The 25044-nt window shown below is 42.8% G+C and overlaps 1 protein-coding gene across 1 annotated transcript in view; it reads left to right on the top strand.

Moving 5' to 3' along the window:
* The window catches only part of CAPN7 (calpain 7), a 120100-nt gene that overhangs the window by 29345 nt on the left and 65711 nt on the right, over positions 1-25044 (top strand). The window contains exons 4-6 of the mRNA XM_030206312.1: positions 2341-2408; positions 4341-4544; positions 17765-17851. Coding sequence (XP_030062172.1) covers positions 2341-2408; positions 4341-4544; positions 17765-17851 — 359 coding nt within the window. The remainder of the gene's footprint in view (positions 1-2340; positions 2409-4340; positions 4545-17764; positions 17852-25044) is intronic.

The following is a 25044-nucleotide window of genomic DNA, read 5'->3' as shown; positions in this document are numbered from 1 at the left end:
TAATATGCGGTTTCCGCGATTCCGCTAGTGAAAGCGCTGAGTCAGAGTCAGAAGGAGAGACCGGCACCATTACCTCGTGGCGCTTCGCGGTTTTGGCCGGCCCGCCGTCAGCTGCCTTCTCCTGCACTTTAGCTCGCGCCGAGGTCGCTTTACTCATCTTAAATTCAATGAGGAGCAGCGGAGAACACTGCAGGCCGATCCAAACAGGTTGGTGATAGCTTTTTATAGCTTTTGTAGTTGTCGAGGAACGGGAGCTAGAACGCTAGGCAGCCATCAGCTTCGGTGACGTCACTTCCTCTCATGGGCTTTTGTGCCTTTAAGAGAGTGGGTTCAACCAGTGCTGCTGCTCAGTTTGAGAGGTGTTTGGACAATGCAAAAGGAGTTTTTCCCTTTTTTTTTTTTTTTTTTTGTAACATCCTTAAGTGCCAATTCTGCCTTATTAGAAATCCAGGAATATGTGTTTCTTCTAGTTTTAAAAATGTATATATCATGTATACTGAAACCAGCCTATCCACTGCAGTTTCCAATCTAAACATAATTGTGATGCATAAAACATAATAACATAGTAACATAGTAGATGACGGCAGATAAAGACCTGTACGGCCCATCCAGTCTGCCCAAAAAGATACCATATGTAATAAATACAATAGAAACACAAAAATTAAGAATAATAAAAATGCAAAATCAACAAAATGTTTAGGTTTATTCATTTCAATATACTGACTTTAGAGTACACATCAAGAAGGTGTGTATATTTTAAAAATATAAATAGGTAAAAGAAGAAGACTATAACACACAAAAAAACAGATACAAGTAATAAACCAAAAGCATATAAACAGCAAAGGTACAAAGGGTAAAAATATCAATGCAATTCAATTGAAGAATGTAAGGAGTTGGGGGGTGGAACCAAACATACAAAGCAGGAACACTGGTGGACATCATTAACTGCTACCTAAGATAGCAAAGCCAAATATTTGTAACAATAAAAACAACAAATGGCCAGACTAAAATCTATGAGATAGCTGCAGATTAATTATCCTCTTACATCCCCTCCAGTCTCTTCACATATATAGAGCCTTATTCTATAAAAGTTATGCTCCTAAAATGTATGCTCCTAAATTATGAGCATAATCGATGTTGCAAAATAGATAAAACTTGTAATTTAGGAGCGTAAATTTAGGGACATAACCTTTATAGTATAAGGCCCATAATGTATTTTTTTTCCTTAATCTTCCTCATTCTGTCCACTGCTTTCTAGTCGTAATACATTACTCTAGTTGGTCTATTAGGGCTTCAGGCTGGAGTTTGCATCCTTACCAAACTCCCTGAGCATACTTATCTGTGTCGTCATTCCAGTACTTATTTAATGAGGTGTTAGACCAAGGCTTCCCAAACCTGTTGTGGGATCCCATAGATGGGTTTTCAGGATATTCAGAATTAATATGCATATGATAAAATTATGAGAGCTAGGTCTCTAATTTATTCAAATTAATGTCACACTAATTAGAAGCATATTTTCAAAGCACTTAGCCTTCCAAAGTTCCATAGAAACCTATGGAACTTTGGAAGGCTAAGTGCTTTGAAAATATGCCTCACATTCATTTTGGGCTTCTTGAAAATCCAAGTATCTGTGAAGATCACCATTTTAGGTTTGAGAGCCAAAGTTGGGTCTTGCTCACAGTACTTGTACCCATGCCTTTACTGGTTTTTTTTTTTTGTCCTTATATATCTTGTTTATACTTTAGGAGCAAAAGATAAACTCCTTTTGTCTATGCCCCTGTTTATACAAATCTCCTTTTAATGATTTCACTGTTGCAATGTTCCTATTTGGTTTAAATCTGTTTTATTAAATTTCAAACAAGTCATTAGAAAACATCTCAGGACCTACAAACAGAATAATGAAACATCAAACTGACTACTAATTTCCAGATACTCATAAACATCATCTGTACATAACAGCAGAGTACCTGTGGCTGTCCCACCACCCCATACCTCCAGCCCAGTGATGTTCTTATTTATGTATGTGCCTTTGTATACTCATATGTGTTACTGTGTTATCTATATAAGGATGTTACAAGTTAGCATAGCAGCACCTACTTTAACTGGATGCCTGACAGAGTGGTTAAGCAGAAGACACACTCAATAATAAAATAAAAATATGAATGATAAAGAATCTTATTGATTTATTTTTAAACTTTCAGCTGAAACTGTGAAAAAAAATGTTTACTAGAACTATTTTTGTGATTCAAATTGGACCCTATTAGTCATCATCAGCATATAAGGTTCTCACTGCTTTCGGAATTTTTCACCAATTCCTTTTTTTTTTTTAACACATTTCAGTCAAATGAAACATCTGATCAAACCCTACAGATGAAACTGAAACAGCTGGCTCGGCAGGCACTAGAAAGGTGAGTGGCCTAGTGTGTGGAGGTGATTTTGAATCGGAGATCACAACAAGATATCAGCCATAGGCAGATTTACCTGCTGATTGCCACTTTTGGTACATACCTCTGGACTCTGGCTTCTCAGTCTTACTGTTGGAATTTTTAGCGATTGTGTTGAGGGATTTTCTGTGGATTCACAAGAATTTCTTTGTTAGTTTACAGTTAGTGAACATATTAGCGTATTTGGGTTTAGAAAAGGTTTAGACAAGTTCCTGGAAGAAAAGTCCATAGTGTAGTATTGAGACAGTTGTAAGGAAGCCACTGGTAGCATGGAATGTTGCTACTATTTGGGTTTCTTGTGACCTGGATTGGCCTCTGTTAGAAACAGGATACTAGGCTAAATGGACCATTGGTCTGACCCAGTATGGCTACCCTTAGTTCTTATAAAAGGCATGTTTATTAGCAAAACGGTGTATATTATTACAGTGTGTTAATGAGTATCCTCGAACCTTGATGCAATGGAATAAAACATATGCATGAATTATTGAGAATGGAGTGTATGTCTGTATAGTTTGAAGGTGTAGTAGGAAAGTAAAACTTTTTGAAAGTCTAGGCCTCGTCATTGGGGACCCTAATAATGAGAATGTGCAGAGCGTTGTTAATTTGGAAGTTTGAAGGTGCTGGACAACCTGGGAGGTAGGTGAGGAGAGGCATCACAGTCTGTTTTGCTGTATGTGTACAGCAGTGGTTCCCAAACCTGTCCTGAGGGAATCCCAATCAGTCAGGTGTTCTGGATATCTGCAGTGCAGACCTTAGGGGTCTCAAAGGTGTGTAGAGGTCTAGGTTATTCTTAGTACTGTGGCCTATTTTATCTGAGGACCTTGAAAATCAAACACAGTTTTAAATTTAGCCCTGTAGCCAGTGTAGTTTTTGCAGGATGGATGTGATGATGTCACGCCGCTTGCAGCCACCTTTCCAGTCGGGCTGCAGAATTCTGAATTAGCTGGAGCCAAAGAAGTTAGATTGAGAAAGGAGACGGCATGAGTCCATCTAGCCCATTATGTGGGCTGAAGCCAGTAAGGCAGAACATTAAACAATATCACTAAAACTGAGTTGCAGTTAGGCAGTCAGTTTATTCAAAGCTGTGGGTAGATCTGGTTCAAAGGGCATGAGTAATTACACATCAGCAGCAGCAGAGATATAGAATTTTGTCCCAGTCGACCACAGCAGCTCAGCCAGAGGCTTGAGGTAAATATTAAATAAAATGGGAGACAGTGTGATCCCTGTGGCACCCTACAGTTCAGTGCCCAAAGTAATGATGTGCTGTTGTTGAAGAGAACTGATTGTTGTCTGTCAGAAAATAGAATTTGAACCATGTAAATATCATGCCACACACACATACACACCCTCCCTCTCACCATGTTCTGAAAATTGTTTCTTTTATGCAAAAGTACAATAACAAATACTATAGAAACAAAACGTTGTAGTGGCCCACGTTCATGATAATCAAATATCTATAAACATGAATCTGTTCTGTCATTCCTAACGTGATTTTTTTCTTTGTGTGTGTGCTTTGTTATTTATGTTTATTCAGCAAAAATTACTATATCCGATAGCCTTCATTCACTGCATACTACCATGCCAAACACAGGCGGTGCAGTCTATGTGCTGTAAATAATATGCATGGGCTTTGTGGGATCTTTGTGGATATCATGACATCTACTTTGGTAATACACTGCTTTTCAAAGTTAAAATAGCCAGTAGCAAAGCAGTTTACAATAATCTAAAGAAGGTAGAATTTGAGAAGGAGCAATATGTAGGAAGATAAACTACTATAAATTAGAAACACATGGTTGTAAAAACAAATTTGCATGTAGGCCAGTTAATAAATTCAGAAATGAGTGAAGTACTAGAATTATATACATTTAAGCTTTTTTTTTTTTTTTGTCATGTTAGAGCTGAATCACTGAAGGATTCTGTATCCAAGCCATCTTCAAAAGACAAGCTGCCAGCAGCTAAACCCAGCCAACCTGTTAGAACATACTTTCCCCTGGGACCAGATTTTACATTGAATGATAAAACACAGCCAGTTCGAACAGTGCAGACTAACCATGAGACTGCACGAGAGAAGTATAGTGCTGAGGAGATCGAAGTACTAAGGTAAGGCATGGAGATATTTTCCATCTTTTTCACTTAAATGCCTTTGTGGAACTGAAAACACAAACACAGTTCATATGCAGAACTAGGGCTGCATAAAGGATCTTGTCATAAATCAGCCCCCTTGTTTATCTGTGGGTTCGCACTGGGCTTCCTTGACTCCTAGCAAAGGAAATGCTTAGTGCTTGTGTTCTCATAGGTGAGAAACTAAAAAAATCTATTCAAAGACATTAGTCTTCCATTTCATGCTAAGAGTAAACCAAGGAATTTTTCCTTAGCATCTACCCCAAACTAGTCCAGAACATGTGAGTGTTGTGCCTGTTGATCAGCGAATGAAGGCAGAAAATAATTGTGTGATCCGCTCCATAAGAGCACCTTGCAGGCACATATATCTAGTATTTCTCTGTCTCTATTGCACAGTAATGGTTCACCATACAGATTCTGGGCTGGATAGGCCAAATGAACTGAACCAGCAATCACTGGTCTAGTTGAGCTAAGTTCCCTCTTAGTAAAGCTTGAAAGAAAAAAACAGCCTGGGAAATATTTGGGAATGCCAAGACCCTTACCTTTCATGCCCCTTTCTTTTCTTGGGAGGGGTCTGAGATTGAAGTGCCATTGGAGGAGGCTAGCTCCTGGTCCAGTGCAAGGTCTGGTTTCCAGTTGAGCATGGGGAACTTTAGGATGGCAAGAAAATGAAGCCAGAGAGGAACACTCAGTGGACTCCAAGTTCCTTCCCTCCTCCCCTCCCTTTCCCTTCTTTCCTCTTCCTTTCCTTTCCCTTCTTTCCTCTTCAGCTTAAAAATAGACTATCTGGACATTACTGACATTCAAGGGACTGAGTGAAATGAACTTCTTACAGTGGGAGAGCCATGGGAATTTAATTTCCTTTCTTTATAGGAATTCAGACATTGTGGGTGGGGCCTTCATTATTACAGCCATCACTGAGGCAGTTTGGGCAGGCAGCTGGCTGTCATATTAGCAAGGGGGTATCCTTTCTGTTTAAGCCACTGCACTGGACTAAATTTTGATGGTGGTTAGTGTACCTGAGGAGAAGTACTGGAGAGTGACTCTATTTGATCTGCTTCCTCTTGAAAGTCATTGTTTTTTGTTTCTTCCAGCAGACACTCTTATGAATTTTTTGGAATATAAGTGTGATATCTGATTACTTCAGAGCTTCTGCTGCCTTGTCAGACCTGCCTTGTCTGAGGAGAAAACGCAGGAAGAGCCACCATTTTGCCACTTGCATTTCTGGGGTGCCTAATTGCCTGATACCGCTCAGGGAGCATTTGCAATGTTTGGGCTGGGTTCCCTTTCTATAGGAACTCTTCTCTATTTTTATTTTTTTTTTACTTCAAGATTTCCTTTGCAAGAGTCAACTGAGAGACATGTGTTTTTATTTTCTCTTTCCCGCAGACCCAAGGGGTATGTGCCATTAGCACCAGCAGTGCAATATCTCTTCCTATTGGTTGGATGGATATGATTTGGGCCATTAAAAAAAAAAAACGTTGTTGGAGCACTACAATGACAACCAAAGCAGTCTGATTCAGATCCCATATCAGCTCCTTGTTTTCTTGAGCAAGTCACTTACCTTGAACCCAATGGTTATAAGAGTAGCCTCCACTATAAGGGAACTAGAAATTAGGGTAGTCAGTCTTATATTTATTTATTTATTTATTTGTAACACTTATACCCCGCGCTTTCCCACTTATTAGCAGGTTCAATTCGGCTTACATAATAGGTTTACAAGGTATCACAGATTGGATAACAGCTGTAATATAGTGTATGAAGAGGTGGACAACAAAATGTGGATGGGTAAGGGAGGAAGAAGGTGGAGGGAGGGTGTATATTGGGATAGTGTGTTGTTCCCAGGACTGCTTCTAGTGCTCATGGACTGGGTCCGCCCAGTTTCTTTCTATTAGAGTCTATGCCGTTCCTTATCTGGATTAAAAAAAAACAAACAAACCCAAAAAAAAAAAGCAGCACTTCCTCAGTAATACAGAGAGAGTCAACTTTTTGTCCTACAATAGCATATTTTTTTTTCTGCTGCAGCTATGCCTAGATTCTTGAACTATCTTGGCACTGTTCAGTTTAACCAGCTGATCCCTCTGTAGTGGAGCAGTATGTGGTGTTCAGACTTATCTGGTGGATAGTTAACCACCATAGTTAATAAAGCAGTAATTAAGTGGTTCTTGATATCTTTTTATAGCTTAATTTAAGCCTTCAATACTGGAATACCTAGAGTGAAGCACAGTAGTTCATCCGGGAAGGCAGCTGTCATCTAACCCAGCAAGAGAATCCAAGGATAAATATCAGTATTTCGATATGTTTCCCCATCATGAATTGTGTTGATTCCTCAGAGGACTCTTGAGTTATCTCCACTTGCAAGGTTAATGCTTTCTTGTTATTCACTTGGATCAGTTCATTTCTATTTCTCCTGTGAATGGCAGCCTTTTCCAAGTAGGCCACATCACAAGGTCACATCTCTACCTTCGGACCCTATCTAGCAGGAGCTGTCTTCAGTCCTCCCATGTGGCTGTTTCGGTGGTTGCTTCAGTTTGCAGCTTACTGAGTCTTGATAATTGTCTCTACCTGTAGTATGTTTCACCTCCTTCACAGTACCCTGAAGGAAGATTTCTTCTTCCAAGATTTAATACTGGACCCTGTGATTCTGATCCTTTTTTGGTCTTTTCAGGGAAACTCTATGGAGTCAAGGTAAAGATAAGAGATCCTTGTCCTTGTCCTTCAGTTTGCATGCCGCCTCTTTAGATGTCTTCAACGTTCATGCATGCATGCAAAGTAGCTCTTCTCTACCTACCGTCTTCCTTCCCCATCAATCTTCTAGTTGACAGCTCCTGCAGCGATTGAAAAGTGAATGCTCCAAAGGTCTCATATGAGCTCTTGCGTCTGAACTGCCTCTAAGGTCAGTCATCGATCCAAGCACCAGGGATATGGTCCCAAGACCAAGAATTATGCGTTTGTGAATGAAGCCAAATTGAGATGGAATCCTCTATATTCTCAAGTGTACAGGGCAAATATAGAGAAGTTCTTTCTTTTCATTTTCTGCTTCTCGGCTCTCATTCCAAACTATATTACACAGAATTCCCTTGTGCATTTATAATGACTATTCTGTTTAGAAATGGGCTGAATATTCCTCTAGTGTTCCAGTTGGCCCCTTGGGCTACAACAGGAAGGAGGAGTATCTATTCAATGTCTGCCTCCTTTCAAAACACAGCTTGATGAGGTCGTATGAAATTGGATTCTTTTCCTTTGAGCTCTTCTGCAGAGTTTTAAAAGTTTCAGTTTTGTTTTAAAAGTTTCAGTTACACTGAGCACAGCCCTGACATTGGGATCTCAAAATGAAGTCCCGCTAAAGTACCACCATAAACATTTGCTAGACACCACAGAGGACATAGACTACAAGAAAAAGGCGCAGGACTGGTCTGCAGACCTGGCTGAGGAGGTGACGGACAGTATGATACAAAACTTTTTGATGTCTGCACTCTGCACCTCGCCATTCGCACGATATTGGGAACTGCAATATAAATTCGTACTCCGTTTATATGTATCACCGCACAGAGCCCGGAGAGCAGGATATGGTGCAACCGGGAATTGTCCAAAATGCACTGCCCCAACGGCTACTTTGGGATATATGTTCTGGGCCTGTTCGAGAGTGCAACGATTCTGGAAGCAAGTGCTCGAAGCAGTATGGATATGTTAGCATAGAAAGACAGTGTTACAGCCATTGATCTTATTTGAAGTATACAGATATGCCAGGCCGGCATTGCCGGGATACCGCAGATTTCTACAACGCGCGATATTGATAGGAAAGAAAGTGATCTTAAATGATTGGATGGACCGGAAGGGACCGAACATTACTCAATGGAGAATACTGATGATAGATCTATCCAAATTGGAACGATGCGCAGTCCGAGACCTACACTCAGAAGATGGAAGGCGACTGCAACAGACCTGGGGCAAATTCTGGAATACGCTACAACCATCAGTAAAGAGACATTTACTTGCCACCTATCTCCTAATGCTCTTCCTTGCTGTTATATTTAGAAGTTAATAAGGGAAGGGGGGGAAGGGGTGGGGGTGGGGTTGGGAAAGAAGGGAGGGAGTTAATAGTTATATAATGTTAGATAGCAAAGAACTAACATGTAAATTTCCAGATGGATGTAACTGTATTTGATTTGCTGTCAATAAAAATCATTGAAACATAAAAGTTTCAGTTTTCAGGGGATATTCTTGACAAATGCCTCTTAAATTCTGGGGTCTCTGTTCTTTTCCTGTCTTGGCTTTCTGCTATTTTGGAATTCTGATAATCCTGAGTCTTATCCTTTCTACTTCATCTTATACTTCAAGAGGACACTTCTCTCCACTAATCCTGTCTGATGGAATCTCCTCTGTCATTAATAGAAATGAATTGGATATGGGAGAGGAAGTGACGTCAGCAGCACGAATGGCTGCTTGAAACGGGAGCTCCTCAGCAACTTGTCGAGGCAATAGCAAACGAGCGGCACTAACGATCCACTTCCCAGCGAAATTATAAGAAAACGAGGGGGGAATACGAGGTGAAAGCCCGGATGGCGTCGGGGGCGGCCAAATCGGCCGACTTGCAAGCGTACGGCTTCAAACGCAGGGAGCCGAAATCGGGCCTCCTGCAAGATGGAGAGAGCACGCGCCCGACTGGAACGCAACAAGGGGGCCCAGAAGTAGCAGAATTAATGGGAGGCGACATGGAGAACATACCTCAGCAGGAAGTTTGGGCAAAACTCTGCACGTGGTTCCAGGAGATACGAACGGACTTAAAAGATTTAAAAGGGGTGCGTCAAGATATAGCAGCCCTTGGGGCGGAACTTAGAGGAGAGATGGTGGAGTTGGGCAACCGCGTAGCGGAGGTGGAGTCGGGCCTAGAGGAAAACGCAGAGGCAGTCCAGGCGCTGGAACAGCGGGCGCGAGGTCAGAGTGAAGACACCCAATTTCTACTGGACAAGGTAGAGGACCTCGAGAACAGAAGTAGGCGCTCCAATATCCGGATCCGCGGCGTCCCGGAACTCCCAGAGTACATGAACTGTGAGCAGGTAGTCCAGCGCATAGCGGCTCAGCTATTATCGACGCTGGAGGACCCTCGTGTTCCAACTGATATCATAATTGAGAGGGCACATAGAGCGCTGGGTGGACGGAATAAGAATGCACCTAAAGATATAGTGGCCTGCTTCAAGGACTATAAAACTAAAGAAGAAATAATGAAGAAGGCGAGAGAAGCAGAGCCTGTGGAATGGGACAGTTATCCCATAGAGCTGTATCACGACCTGTCGTCCACCACGCTCAAAAGGCGGAGCGAACTGAGACCGCTGACTGCTCAACTTAGGGACGAAGGGATCCGATATAAGTGGCAGCATCCTTTTGCCCTGCTGTTCTACAAGGACGGTAAGCAGTGCAGAGTGGTGTCACTGGAAGAGGCACAAGCTTATCTGGCACAGGAAGAACCAGTTGCAGAGAGAGAGCGCCCAAGGAAAGTCAGGCCGAAATGGCAGCGAGTCACACAGGGCAAGGGAAGACTGCGCAGGCAAATTTCGGAGAAGAAACTGACACAGTCTACAGACAAGGGATGAGACTGGACTGAGTTGCTGAGAGAAGCAGACGCAATTTTGTGCTGAGTATACTTTACATGCAGGACAAGAAGTTGTGTGTCGTTAGGTTAAGACTGATAGCTAGTTGCTGATGGCTAGACGTAACTTCCTCTATATGGACATGCCATGTATGAGCAACAGGGTATGTCATGATTGGAGGAGGGGGAAGGTAGGGTGGGGGATGGAGGGAGGGTTGGGAGGGAAAAGGGCACTGAGGGGGGATTTGTTTAGCGTGACAGAAACGATTAGCTATGATTGTATGCACATGTGTAACATTTAATGTGAGAGGTCTTAACACCCCCCAGAAACGTAGGCAGGTTTTTAGGGAAGCCATACGCTTAAAAGCGGATGTGCTGTTTATTCAAGAAACTCACCTAAAGCGTAATCATGCACACTTGATGCGTCATAGACGATATTCCATAGTACATGGAGCATCCAGCTTAGATAACAAGAAAACAAAGGGGGTGCTTATAGCCTTTTCAAACTCTCTTCCCTGGGAGGTCCATAAAGTACTAAAGGATAAAGCGGGCAGATACGTGATAGTGGTGGTATCCCTGTACAACACGTACTATACTATGGTATGTGCATATGCACCCAATGAGGGACAGGGTATGTTTCTGGAGGAGCTAGAGGGGCTTTTGCAGAGATCTGCCAAGGGCCATTTGCTTGTGGGAGGAGATTTAAATCTAACAATGGACCCCTTGGTGGATAATTCGGGGGGAACAGTAACATACGCAAAAAGGGAGCGAGTAGCGTTGAAGGGATGGATGGCACGGTGGGGGCTGGTAGATCTCTGGAGGGAGTCTCACGGGTCAGAAAGGAATTACACTTACTTTTCCCCCAAGTACAACACATACTCTAGGATAGATTATTGGCTGGGGGATGGTCTGATACGGGAAAAAATGATGGAGGTGGTTATTGAGCCTAGAACCTGGTCTGACCATTCCCCCGTGGTGCTGACTATGAAGATATGTGAAGGGGGTAAACAGCGGAGGCAATGGCGTATGAATGAGGCGATTCTCTTAGATCCACAGAATATATCTGCAATTGAAAAATACATTGTGGAGTATCTCCAGTTTAATGACACGGGAGAGGTGCATCCGGTGAGCCTATGGGAGGGATTTAAAGCAGTTTTACGGGGACAATTAATAGCTCTTAAGGCACATTTGGACAAGACGAGGGTAGAGCGGGAATCCTCCCTTAGGGTAGAGTTGGCAGAAATGGAGAGATCGCATAAAGCAGACCCAAATGATAGTATGAAGGCAGGAGAGCTACATAATCTTAGAGCCCAACTTAATGACCTACAAATGGCAGAGATCGCGATGCAACTACAACAAACACAACAAGAACATTTTGAATTTGGGAATAGAGCCAGTAGGTTGCTCGCGCTAAAACTTAAAAAGCAGGCCCAACGGAATGCCATCTCGTGCATAAAGAATGAATCGGGGGAGCAATATACCCAAACAGAGAAAATAAAGGAAGTGTTCTGGGAATTTTATACACGACTATACCAGTCGGAAAGGGTGATAGTGCCAGAGGAAGTAGCCCATTATCTGCAGGGGATGGACTTCCCGGGGGCGTCTCGGGGGGAGCTGGAGGAGCTATCGAACCCTGTGACCCTGGAGGATATAGAGAAGGCAATCGCTGACCTCCCTAATAATAAAGCCCCGGGCCCAGACGGATTCCCCATTCGGTTCTATAAACTATTCTCCAAGTGGATAGCGCCCCTATTGTTGAGGGTAATTGCCTCTTTTGATGAAGCTCAGGAACTTCCGAACTCCTGGAGAATGGCAGAGATAATCGTGATATTAAAGCCGGGGAAAGATCCATTGCAGTGTGGGTCGTACCGACCGATATCACTATTAAATACAGATTATAAGATTTTCACCAAAATTTTGGCCAAGAGGCTGCAGGGGTTGATGCCCTCCTTGGTTCATGAGGACCAGGCGGGCTTTATCGCCGGACGTCAAACCTTCGACAACACCCGCTGCCTATTACATATTGTTCAACAAGTTAGGGACGAGGATGTACCGGTACTTCTGCTCTCGGTCGACGCAGAAAAGGCGTTTGACCGAGTGGAATGGCCCTTTTTGTTCGCAGTTTTAAGGCAGATAGGGATAGGAGGCAAGTTTTTGCAATGGCTTCGATTACTATATACCAAGCCAATGGCAGCTATCAAGATTAATGGCTCACTTTCTAAACCTTTGGACTTGGGCAGGGGCACAAGGCAGGGATGTGCGATCTCTCCATTATTATTTGCACTTTCAATTGAACCATTGGCCAAGAGAATTCGTGAGCACGGGGAAATAAAAGGGGTGGTAAGGGGCAAGCGAGAGCATAAAATTATGCTCTTTGCAGATGATATCTTGCTGACCTTGGCGCATTCTCGGCGGTCTCTAAAGCGAGTAATAGAAGTTATGACACAGTATGGGCAATTGTCTGGATTTAAAATAAATATCAATAAATCAGAAATACTTAACCTTACAACACCAGTACAGGAGGCCCAGATGCTACAGAGGTTGTACCCTTTTAAGTGGGCCGAGAAATCTATTCAGTATCTAGGCATTCAGGTAACTGATAGGATAGAGACTATGTTCCAGGGGAACTACCCTAGAAAGCTGAAGGAGCTGTTTGAAGAATTAGACAGATGGGAAGGCATGACATTGTCATGGATGGGGAGAGTGCATGCCATAAAAATGATGTTATTGCCCAAGTTATTATATCTATTTTTGGCTCTCCCGATACCGATCCCGCGCTCCTTTTTTCAACAGTTGAATAGGAAAATGTTTGCATACATATGGCGTAAGAGGCGGCCAAGGGTGCGCAGGTCGATGATGTTTCAATCACCGTCCAGGGGAGGTATGGGAGTCCCAAATTTCATCCTCTACTATCAAGCAGCACAGTTGCGGGTCTTGGCCAATTGGTACCCGGAAAACAACAAAAAGTGGTTACACTGGGAGAGAACATGGCTAGCTACACGATATCTGGGTAATATCCTTTGGTCCCCGGAGTGTGAGATAAGAGCGGTAATCCGCAGAGTCCCGGTAGGCCTAAATCATTTATTGACAACCTGGTTACAGGTGAGAAGGAGGGTGTTCCCGGATAGAAAGTATTTCTTACAAATGGCTATCTGTAGAGCTCCAGGGTTCCCACTGGGAGAGTCTGAGAAAGTCTATCAGGACTGGGCACGCAAAGGGCTTTATAGGCTGGGGCAGGTGTGGGAACAGGGGACGATAAAGGAGTTTACTGAGCTGCAGGAAGAGTATGGCCTAGAGGAGCGCGACTTGGTGTTCTACCACTGTTTAAGGAACTTCCTACGCCGGCGCGCAGGGGAGGAACTGGATCTGGTGGAAACAGGATTAGAGAGAGCAATTAGAGAGGGAGGGGGGAAAGGAAGTGTAACTAGAATATACAGGGCACTGCTCTTGCTTGTGGCCCCGCAGGATTACTATGTTCATAGGTGGGAGCAGGAGCTGCATAGGACCTTCCCCTCGGGTGACTGGAAGCATATCTTTAGATCTTTGTTGAAACCCTCAATCGCACAACCACTAATTGAAAATGGGTATAAATTTTTTACTGGTGGTACTACACACCGGTAAGGCTTAAACGGATATACCCGAGCATGTCAGCGGAATGTTGGCGAGAGTGTGGGTCACAAGGGACATTTATGCATGTATGGTGGGATTGTCCAAAGGTGAGAGAATACTGGGCACGGGTGCTGCACATGGTTTATACGATTCTTAAGGTGCAATATCCAGGGCGAGTTGAATATTGTCTGCTACATCTTAGACCCCCGGGAGTGAAGGCCCACTTACACAAATTGGCAGTGCAATACTTTGTAGCAGCAAAAATTGAAATAGCTCGGGCCTGGAAACAGAAAAACACACCATCATTACAGTTGATAATTCGAAAGGTGGATTTCATCTATCAGATGTCAAAACTAACAGCTATGAGAAGGGGGCAGGTTGCATTGTTTCTAAAAATCTGGCAACCATATGAGCTTATGAGGGAAGAGCTACTATCTTCCCCGTAGTGCCTGAGGGAGGGAGGGTTGGGGGAGGGTGGGCAGGGGATATATGTTTGAGCGACTAAAACAATGTTCAGTTAAGCTTTGGAAGTTGTATGATGCGATATGGCTATGATTTGTTTTGTATTCAAAATTTTCAATAAAAATATTGTTAAAAAAAAAAAAAAAAAAAAAATGAATTGGATATCTGGATCATTATTCTTGTGGAGATTGCTAGATTCAGTGCCTACAAAACAAATCTTTTCCAGAGACAGAGAAACGTTAAAACTAGAAGACATAAATTGAGGTTGTGGGGTGGTAGACTTAGGACTTACATCAGGAAATACCTTATCATGGAGAGGGTGGTGGATGCCTGGAATGCCCTTTCAGTGGAAGTAGAGACAAAAGCATTGACGGAATTCAAAAATGTGTGAGATGGACACAAAGTATCCCTAAATAGAAAGAGGATAGTATCAAAATAAAACTTAATGCATCAACAGTTATTAGTTCATTTATGGTGGGTGGGAGTGGTGCTTAGATGGCAGCTCCAGCAGTTGGGAAGTGAAGCCAATGTCGGACAAACTTCTACAGTCCATGTCCCATATATGACAAGACAGATCAGGATGGGCTTGGGTTTCAATGGCAATTCCATTGGTTGAGAAGTAGGGCCAGTGCAGGGCACATGTTTTATGACCTGAGTCCTGTAAATGACAAGAATGGATCAGGATCAAGTATGTGTATTTTTTTTAATACCACATTCATATCTTATGCTATGAGTGCAGGTCCTGTATATCTCAGTGGGGGAGGGGAAAACATAATACAGTAGAACTTAGCGAGTAAAATGTTGCAATAGTATTATCAGATTGTTGGTTCAATAACAATTTGATAATGACAATGACTGTTAGGCAACTGGATGGACCATTCAACTCTTTTTCTGCCATCATTTACTATGTTACTATGAGAGATCCATCTTGGGGGATGAAACTTTAAGTAGTACCTATTACTCAAGAAGACGGTATGCACACCTAATTGCTCTTTTGGTATTTCAGAAGCATTTCTTCTACGATTGTTTTCTTGCTGCTTGATTCTAGGAGCGTTTATATTCTGACATGTCCTCTCCAATTAACTGGTCATACTTCACCTCCCAGGCAGCTAGAGGACTTGATAACACCTCCTAGACTCCAGCTTGCTATGTCTCCCTCACCTCAACGTCATTTTCTGCTCATACTCCCACTTCCATTGAAATATGGACTCTCATGCAGTCTACACTGTGCAACTGGTCTTTCAGTAAGTTTGAACCATGCAGTGCAGGAACTGTGGTCTCACAATCTGAAATCTTGCAAGACCTCAGATGGTGAGACTGGCAGAAAATTCCTGCACTGACTCCAGCTTATTGAAAGTGGAGCCACATGGTGCAGATTGCAGGAGAGCCCTTGTTTGGCAGTAGTTGCCAATGCTGGCATAACATTGAGAAGCATGAAATCCCAGGTGCCATGCTGCAATGTCTAGAGGCTGTGACCACTTTGTGCTTGGTGTTTGTCAAGCCGTACATTAAGGGGTGCTTTATCCAGCTTTGGTTCATACATAATTTACATTATTTTCTTGAAAGGGGTGATCTAGAGGTGATATGCTGTGTGATCCATTCCATGATCACACAGCATATTGACTATTACAAGGCTGTAGTTTCTGTAAAATATTGCAAACCAGCTCTCTCTAGAACTAAGGCTGAGGGACCGTATGTCACCAGATTGAAAAGCCTTCATTTATTTATGCTTTTGCTTGGATGCTCAAGGAGTCTGGGACATGTTGATCGATACGTAGACTATTAGTATTGATTGAACTGGTCTGTTTGAAAGTGAATGATATGATGCATACCAACATTATTATAATGATATGATTTGGATATGACAGCTATCATGGGCATATATTACAGCAATGTTCTAATATATGAACAATACAAATGTGATAAAACTGTAAGAAAACATTTTGTTTGAGCAGCATGTAGCTGGTATGGGTATTCCTTTAGTCCTTCAGAAGAATGAGTGTGAGGCTATTTTAATAATGATTGACTGTGAATGATAGGGTTGAATGAGTATGACTGTGCTGTGATGTTAGCAGTAAGGGGAAGCTGATTAGGTTAAAGTTTTGAAAATTTTTCTTTCTAATTTAAATAAGATAATAGTAATTGTAGTTATTTTTGTGAGAGATGTTGATTTTTGTAACTAGAATGAAATAAAGTTACTCATTAGGAAGGTAGATGCATATTTATTGGGGATATCCCAAAACCCCAATTGGCTAGTGGTCCCCGAGGACAAGTATGAGCACCATTTATGTAAACCACCCTCAGCCCTTTTATTGGTAGGATGGGTAATAAATGTAACAAACTGCATAGCATTGTGCAGTTACTGACGAGGGGTTATATTTGTGTAGTTTGTTAATTTTTATCTTTCTCATACATTGTTATTTTGCTTTCTACATCAAATACTGGTTGTCAGTACAAATTGTTGTGCACAGAAATCATTAGACAGTGTAGTGCCGGCCAGTCCTCCTAATGTACTTTCACGGGGCTTTCAACAGAGTACATAGAAAAGCAGAGATAAGACCCACGGGGGTTCTGGTCACATATATGTTGATTTGTAGAGAGTTGTGTGTCTGTCTTTTTTTTATTTTTTTAATAAATTGTATTAATATGCAAGCCTGGTTTATATCATTTAGGTTCTTTTTATAGAGAAAAGAGACCATATAGAAAGCAGTTCTGTAACAGGGCACTTGATAAGAGCATTTTCAATAAAAGAACATAGACGCCTGCTTTCCTTTTATAGGATACTGGTATAACTAGGTGTATGCGCTTAGGTGTTGCTTGGTTGCCAGATAAGTGTGCATAAATTATTGTATTCTAGAAATTGTGCATGTGTGAGTCCCTCCCAATTCCGCTCACGTCAAATATGTGTTAGACTGGATAGGCATTTACAGAATAGTGCTTAGGCAGAATTCTGGCATATGCACACATATATGCAAGTTCTCTCGTTTACATTCATAAGCTGGGCAAGTCACTTAACCCTCCGTTGCCTGCCGCATTGAACCTGCCATGAGTGGGAAAGCACGGGGTACAAATGTAACAAAAATAAATAAGCTGTGCCTAAATAGATGCATCTACTTTAAAGAAGCACCTCTATAATGCAGGGTGTGGTAGCAATTATATAGTCTTTTGTTATAATATCTGTAGGCTTCCATCTCAAAATCCAAAAAAATCTGTGGCTTGGGCAAGGGGCTAAAACCTGGTTAAGGGATCTAAAATGTAATCAAAGGATCCTTCTTGCATGGGTGGTTAAAGTAGTCTTGTAGCCACTCAGTTTAATATATTTATACTTATCGCAGCTTCATGTTAGACACTTTTCAGTATTTACCATGCTTGCATCACTATGAAACATGCTGCATCTGGTTTTGGTGTTTGCTATTGTATATAACATGCACACATAACACCTACACTTTACAATGAAATCATTTAAAATTATTGCAAAATTGTATGTTCCCCCCCTCATGACCAAAATAACATTTCTCTTCTCTTGGATCTTGTGCAGAAAGACCTCGAAGATAAATGGCATTGAATATGTACCGTTCATGAGTGTTGATCTGAGGGAGCGTTTTGCCTTTCCCATGCCGTTCTCGTAAGTGAGCATCAGCCACCAGGGTTCTTGTTACTTTTCCCTAGATCTCCATAATAAGTTGCTTAGCAGCCCACACCTAAGGAATATTTGAACTGGTCTGGTTGAGTAACAAGCTGGGGGAATTCCATTTTTGTCACAGGTGTCTTACATAGAGCACAAAGCTACCTGTTGCAGTTATCTAAATCAGATGTTTGGTTCATAAATTATTTATTTATGTATTTAAACTACCTTTCTATTTTACTTTCAATTTGATGAAACATTTTGCAGATGGATTTTTAAAAATGCATTTCCATTACGAAGCTTCTCTCTGTTCCTGAACCTGCAAGATAGTTGTGTCCATCAACCAGCAGGTGGAGATAGAGAACTGAGCCGAGGCATATCTCTCTTGGCACTCGGTCCAGCTCCTCATATATTTTTAAGTTCCAGCAGGTGGATGGACACACTTTTCTACCTCTGGTTCTGAGTGATTTGCTCTTGGTTCAGTTGGTCAAATGGTCCCCAGTTGATGTCATGTCCCCTACCTCAACGCAAGCGGTGTCCTTGGGCTGCGCGGGGTCCCGTCAATGTGCACTTGTGACTGGCACAACCCTGAGCCATGTGTGTGTAGTTATTCTCTGGCTGCAGGCTCCTTGATTGCTTTACTTCCATGCACCTGGGTCTGCTCTCTCTCTCTGCCTGGCTTCCCTTGCTTCTCTCTTATTGGTTTTCCGGTTCCTCCTTCCCCTGCTCTTGTCCTGTGGCTGTGCTCCTTCTCCCTGCCGGTCCCTGCTGATGTCAGACGCCAGCACTTTATCAACTGAGCTCTTCCTGGACGCCATGCTTCGGCTTTTACTTTGGTAGGTGTTACTTGCTCAGTAGTTTGCTTCTTCGCTACTTTGTTCCTCGTTGCTGACTTTGCTTGTACCTGGATTACTCTCTTGCCTGCTGCCTGCCTATTGACTTTACCTGTGCCTGGATTACTCTCTCTTGCCTGCCTATTGACTACCTGTGCCTGGATTACTCTCTCTTGCCTGCCTATTGACTACCTGTGCCTGGATTACTCTCTTGCCTGCTGCCTGCCTTCTAACTTTGCCTGTACCTGGATTACTCTCTTGACCGGCCTGGCCAATACGTTCACCACCCCGCTTCCAGCTCCGTCTCATAAGTCCTACAGGCCGCCCGCACCTAGGGGCTCAACCTCTGGGGAATGGCGGTCAGCGCAGGTGAAACCCGGGATTGTCCGGCTGCCAAGCAGAACCTGGTCCGAGTACCGGGCTCAGCAGGGCTCTACTTGGTACAAGAACTCACAGGTCTGACAGTTGAGCTTTGATGGTGTCTTGAGTCTGCAGAGTCATTTCTGGTGGTCTTCAGATCACTGCCTCTGGTGCCCTGTGAATTTACTTCTTCCTTCCCTTCGCCTCTCCCCTTTTTCCTCTGGTGCTCTCCTTTTCCAGCACAACAGCCTTAAAAAAAATAATTAAAAAAAGGAGAAGGAACGAAGTTTACTGGAGAGCATGAGACAGAGTATCAATCCTGATTCTTTCTCAGCTGGGGTAAGACTTGTGGAGACTGAGCCTGAGGGGAGCAGCTGGCTCAGTCTGACTAAAGTTTGGCTCCGAACTGCTTGGAGGGCTGCAAGTTCTGCTTGGTGCAGGGGAGGGATTCTGACTCACTGCATCGGGATTGCGTTGTGCTACGCTTTTGCCAGTCGGGGTGAATGGCAACTCCCGCAGATGCAATTAAGCGTTTTCCCGTTGTTACCCACCGGCCAACGTCGGGGCGTTGTAGTCCATGCAAGCTGGGAATTCCACGGGACATGGGAGAAATGATTGGTGGCAGCACATCTTCAGATTTGGTGCAGCATCTGAATATGCCAGGGTCTTGCTTTCTGGCAGAGCCAGTGCACAGTTTGATGCAAGAGAGCAAGGGAATGGGAGCCATTTTGTTGGGACCAACTGGCAGTCAGGAACAGCTTCTGTCTGATTACACGCAGAGCACAGTTGACATTTTACAACTTCAGAACCCAATAGAGCATTCAGCTGCATCGGGATCTTTGTTTTCTCTGGAATTTGTATTGCTCTTACACCAGGTCTATTTATTGAAGCAGGGACAGTCAGAGTTGCAAGGTGCTTCAGTTTCTTGCCCCCTTGCCTCTACGACTCCTAAGAGATCTCGTTTAGCCTCATCTTTCCACTCCTTGAGGCCTGTCTCTGCTTCTCCCTCCATATCTGATGTGGCTTCAGCCTATTCATAGGAGCCACTGTTAAAGGAGGAGGATGACCTGAAAGGTTGTTTCATAAAGAGGTGCTCAGTACTCTTATTTGTGAGGCTTTGGTGGTGATTTCCATTGAGGAGCCTTTTGCTTCAGTGTCAGGAGTTCCATCTTTGGGTTTAGAGGGCCTCTTGAGGCCTTCCCGAAGCATCCAGACATTCAAGACCTGATTACAGCAGGATGGGTCTCACCAGAAGCAGGGCTGAGAGTGGGAATAGCCATGGCTCGCCTCTACCTGTCGATTCCGGAGGAGAAAGAGAAATTGCATCTTCCCAGGGTGGACTCCCTTGTTACAGTGGTGACTAACCACCTTGTCATTGGAAGGTGGCATTGCCCTAAATGACCTACTGGATAGGAAGCTAGAAGGCTCACTGAAACAAGCCTTTGAAGTGGCCTCTTTGGGCCTTCAAGCAACAGTGTGCAGTTCATTGGTAGCTGCTAGAGCATGCCTGAAGTAGTGTCAGAAGTCTGCAACGCAAGATGGGCACCGTAATGCCCAGGTGGAAGTGGGATTGGCCTACTTGGTGTTATGGCTTACAGTCTTCAGTATGTCTTTGACTGTCACATCACATTGGATTGCATGTAAACTGTGGTTGCAGCAGCGGACAGCACCAGCATCAGTTAACTAGGCATCAGTTATGTCTAGTTAAACTGCCCTTTCAGGGCAAGTGGCTACTTGGAGAAGATCTCAGTAACTTGATGAAAGAACTGGGGGAAACTAACCTACAGCGGTTGCCACAGGATAAGCTGAAAGCCTCTGGTCATCCGTCTTCAGGGGGCTCTCGATTTTGAGACAGTAGACTGTACCAGCCTGTTCATCAGCAATATAGTCAGAAGTTCCGCTTTCAGGTATACCACTCTTCCTTTCATGTGGACAGGAAGTCCTCCTCTCAGTCAGAGAGCTCAATGCTTCATGAGATTCACAATTATGCGAGGCTGGTCAACTCTTCTCATCCTCCAGAGGGAGGACGACTTCAGGAGTTTCAGGTGGTGTGGGTCAAAATCAAGTCAGGCCAGTGGGTTTTGGATATTCTGACAGAAGGTTACAAGTTGGAGTTCTCCTGCCTGGCCACTCTCTTCTTTTTGAAGTCTCCTTGTCGAAAGGGAACAAAGGCAGTCGAGGTTCAGGCCAATGTAAATTCCTTGCTGGTGCTCCAGACCATTGTTCCAGTTCCCTAGGCTGAACAGGAACAAGGTAGTTACTCAGTCTACTTCATTGTCCCAAAGAAGCAAGGCACCTTTCGTTCAGTCTTGGATCTCAAAGATTTAAACCGCTGCCTCCATGTGTCCTGCGTTTGCATGGAAACACTGAGAGCAGTCATAGCCTCGGTTCAAATGGGAGAATTTCTCACCACCCTCATTCTCAAGGAGGCATACTTGCATATACCCATATGGCTCCCATATCAGAGGTTTCTACATTATGCAGTGCTGGGCCATCACTTCCAGTTCAGGGCTTTGCCCTTTGGTCTCGCCACGACACCCAAGAACGTTTACCAAGCTTGTGGTGGTGGTGGTGGCAGTGGCCTTCTGTCAGTGCCAGGGAATCAGAATTCACCCGTATCTCTATGACTGGCTCATTTATGTGTTGTCCTATTTGTACAGAGTGGCAGTGATGGACAAAGTGGTCTGTTTTTGGTCATTGGGTTGGGTTATCAATTTTGAGAAGAGCAGACTAACGCCAACACAGGCGCTAGAGTATCTGGGTGTTCTGTTTGACACAGCAAGGGAGATCTTCCTCATGGAACACAGGAGGTCGAAGCTGATTCAGCAGATTCATCTCCTCAGTCAACGTAAGCCCAGGATCTTACTCACTGTATGGATTGCATGTAAACATCCCACAGGTTCTGGAATACTGGGAAGCTACGTAATGGAAAGAAAAATTGGGACTTACCTGATCATTTCCTTTCCATTAGGCCTTCCCATTATTCCAGAGGGCCAACTTGAGGTTTCTGAGATGTTTAGTCGGTGTGAAGTAATGGGTCAAATAACAACCATCACCTTGCATTGTGCTTTCTGAATGTCTCTTGTTCTCTACAATTTGTCCAGAAATGAGAGTGGTCCATACATGTTTGCTCATCAGGTTAGTGTTAGGTTAGCAAGAGAGACTTTGAAAAGAAGATTGCATTGGAAGCAAAAAACAAACAAACACACAATAAAAACATTTTTGGGTATATTAGAAGCAAGAAGCTGGTAAAAGAATCAGTTGGACCACTAAATGACCGAGGAATAAAAGGGGCATTCAGGGAAGGCAAGGCCATAGTGGAGAGATTAAATGAATTCTTTGGCTTTAGTTTTCCCTGAGGAACATGTGAGAGAGATACCAGTGCCAGAAATGGTATTCAATGCTGATGAGTCAGAGAAACTGAAACAAATCTCTATAAATCTGGAATATGTAATGGAGCAGTTTACAGATTGAAGAGTAGCAAATCACCTGGACCGGGTACTGATAGAATTGAAAAATGAACTTGCAGAGAGCTGCTGTTACTAATATGTAATTTATCTTTAAAATCAAGCATGGTACCGGAAGATTGGAGGGTGGTCAATGTAAAGCCAATTTTTTAAAAGGGTTCTAAAAGTGATCTGGGAAATTATAGACCAGTGAGCCTGTCTAGTGCCAGGCAAAATGGTAGAGACTATTATAAAGAATAAAATTACAGAGCATATATATAAAGCATGGATTAATGAGACAAAGCCAACATGGATTTAGTGAAGGGAAATCTTGCCTCACAAATCTACTAAATTTCTTTGAAGGGGTGAATAAACATGTGGACAAAGGTAAGCCAGTCGATAATATGTATCTGGATTTTCAAAACTACGTTTGACAAAGTACCTCATGAAAGACTCCTGAGGAAATTAGAAAGTCATGGGATAGGAGGTAATGTCCTATTGTACATTAAAAACTGGTTAAAGGATAGAAAACAGGGTTATTAAATGGTCAGTATTCTTAATAGAAAAGGGTAGATAGTGGGATTCCCTAGGGGTCTGTGCTGGGACCACTGCTTTTTAACATATTTATAAATGATCTAGAGATGGAAATAACTAATGAGGTATTTAAATTTGCTGATTACACAAAGTTATTCAAAGTTTCTAAATCTCAAGAGGATTGTGAAAGTTTGCAAGAGGACCTTACGAGACTGGGAGACCGGGCATGCAAATGGCAGATAAAAGTGATACACGTGGGAAAGAGGAACCCAAACTATTGCTATGTGATGCAAGATTCCACATTAGGAGTCACTGCCCAGGAAAAGGATCTAGATGTCATAGTTGATGATACATTGAACCCCACTGCTCAGTGTGCAGCGGCATCTAAGAAAGCAAATAGAATGTTTGGAATTATTAGAAAGGGAATGGAAAACAAAAATGAGAATATTGTAATGCCTTTGTATCGCTTTATAGTGCAACTACACCTCAAATACTGTGTGCAATTCAAGTTACCACATCTCAAAAAAGATATAGCAGAATTAGAAAAGGTACAGAGAAGGGTGATAAAAATGATAAAGTGAATGAGACTACTTCCCGATGAGGAAAGGCTAAAGCACCTAGGGCACTTCAGCTTGGAGAACAGATGGCTGAGGGGAGATATGATAGAGGTCTATAAAGTACTGAGTGAAGTGGAACAGGTAGATGTGAATTGCTTGTTTACGCTTTCCAAAAATACTAGAACTAGGGGGCACGCAATGATGCTAAGTAGTAAATTTAAAACAGTACTAAATTCTTTCCAAAAATAAAAGTCCATAAGCCATTTTTAAGATGGACTTGGGAAAATCCACTGCTTATTTCTAGGATAAGCAGCATAGATTATTTTACTGTTCTGGCATCTCGTCAGGTACTTGTGACCTAGATTGGCCATTGTTGGAAACAAGATACTGGGCTTGATGGACCTTCGTTCTGTTCCAGTATGGCAACACATGTTCTTATGAGTTGTTTAAGGTTGTTGTGTTTATTGAGTTTATCGGTGCTGCTTATCTACGTAAATATTGAGAAGCTGGATTGGATGCCAAGAGATATATGGCTCGGCTCAGTTTTCAGTACTCTATCTCCACCTGCTGGTTGATGGACACAACTGTTCCACTGGTTCTGAAAGAGTGGGAAGGACTAATGGAGAGAAAATTATCGGGTAAGACCTAATTTCTCCTTTACTTTGCCAAAATGTATTGGTGCAGGTCTGTTTCTGGGTATATGAAAAGGCACTTTCCCAACCTATGTGGAGGAGTAGCCTAGTGGTTAGTGCAGCAGACTTGATCCTGGAGAACTGGGTTTGATTCCCATTGCAGCTCCTTGTGACTCAGGGCAAGTCACTTAACCCTCCATTGCCCCAGGTAGAAATAAGTATATAACATTTAAACTGCTTTGAATGTAGTTGCTAAAACCACAGAAAGGTGGTATATCAAGTCCTATTCCCTTTCCCTTTCCCCTATGCTGTTTAAAAATTTTCTTCTATTGCTGGTCCAATACTAAGTGCCATAGAGGAGATACAATTACTTACACAGTCTCCGCTACAGAAGTCAGAGTCCGGGAGCACATGCATGGTTTATAGCATATAGGCGAATACTATTACTGAAAGGCTGGATGAAGTGGGAGAATATCCATGGGTAGTTATAAACAAAGGTTAGTGAAGCTGTAACCCTAGTAGAGGGCCAGAGAAATAAAAAGAAACAGCTGTGCTCAAAATTCTTCTTTTTAATGTTAGAGTTTTTAAAAATAGTAAAGCTATTTTTGTTCCTGCTGATAGTTATCTTTGTGATAGCAGTAGTAATTCACATAGAATGTTGCCCGTAACCAACAGCTCACCTTGAATTGCTAGGCAGCTAGATATGAGCACAATAAAGGAAGTAAAGAATGGGCAGCATAGCACAGGTATAGCGGAATTAGAAAAAGTACAGATAAAGGGGATGGGATGACTCCCCTATGAGGAAAGTCAGCTTTGGTAGATGTGAATCGC

Source organism: Microcaecilia unicolor, chromosome 1 (genome assembly GCF_901765095.1).
Source record: "Microcaecilia unicolor chromosome 1, aMicUni1.1, whole genome shotgun sequence".
Taxonomy (NCBI): Eukaryota; Metazoa; Chordata; class Amphibia; order Gymnophiona; family Siphonopidae; genus Microcaecilia; species Microcaecilia unicolor.
The sequence above is the reverse complement of the archived record's forward strand: the minus strand, read 5'-3'. Positions and strand labels throughout refer to the sequence as shown.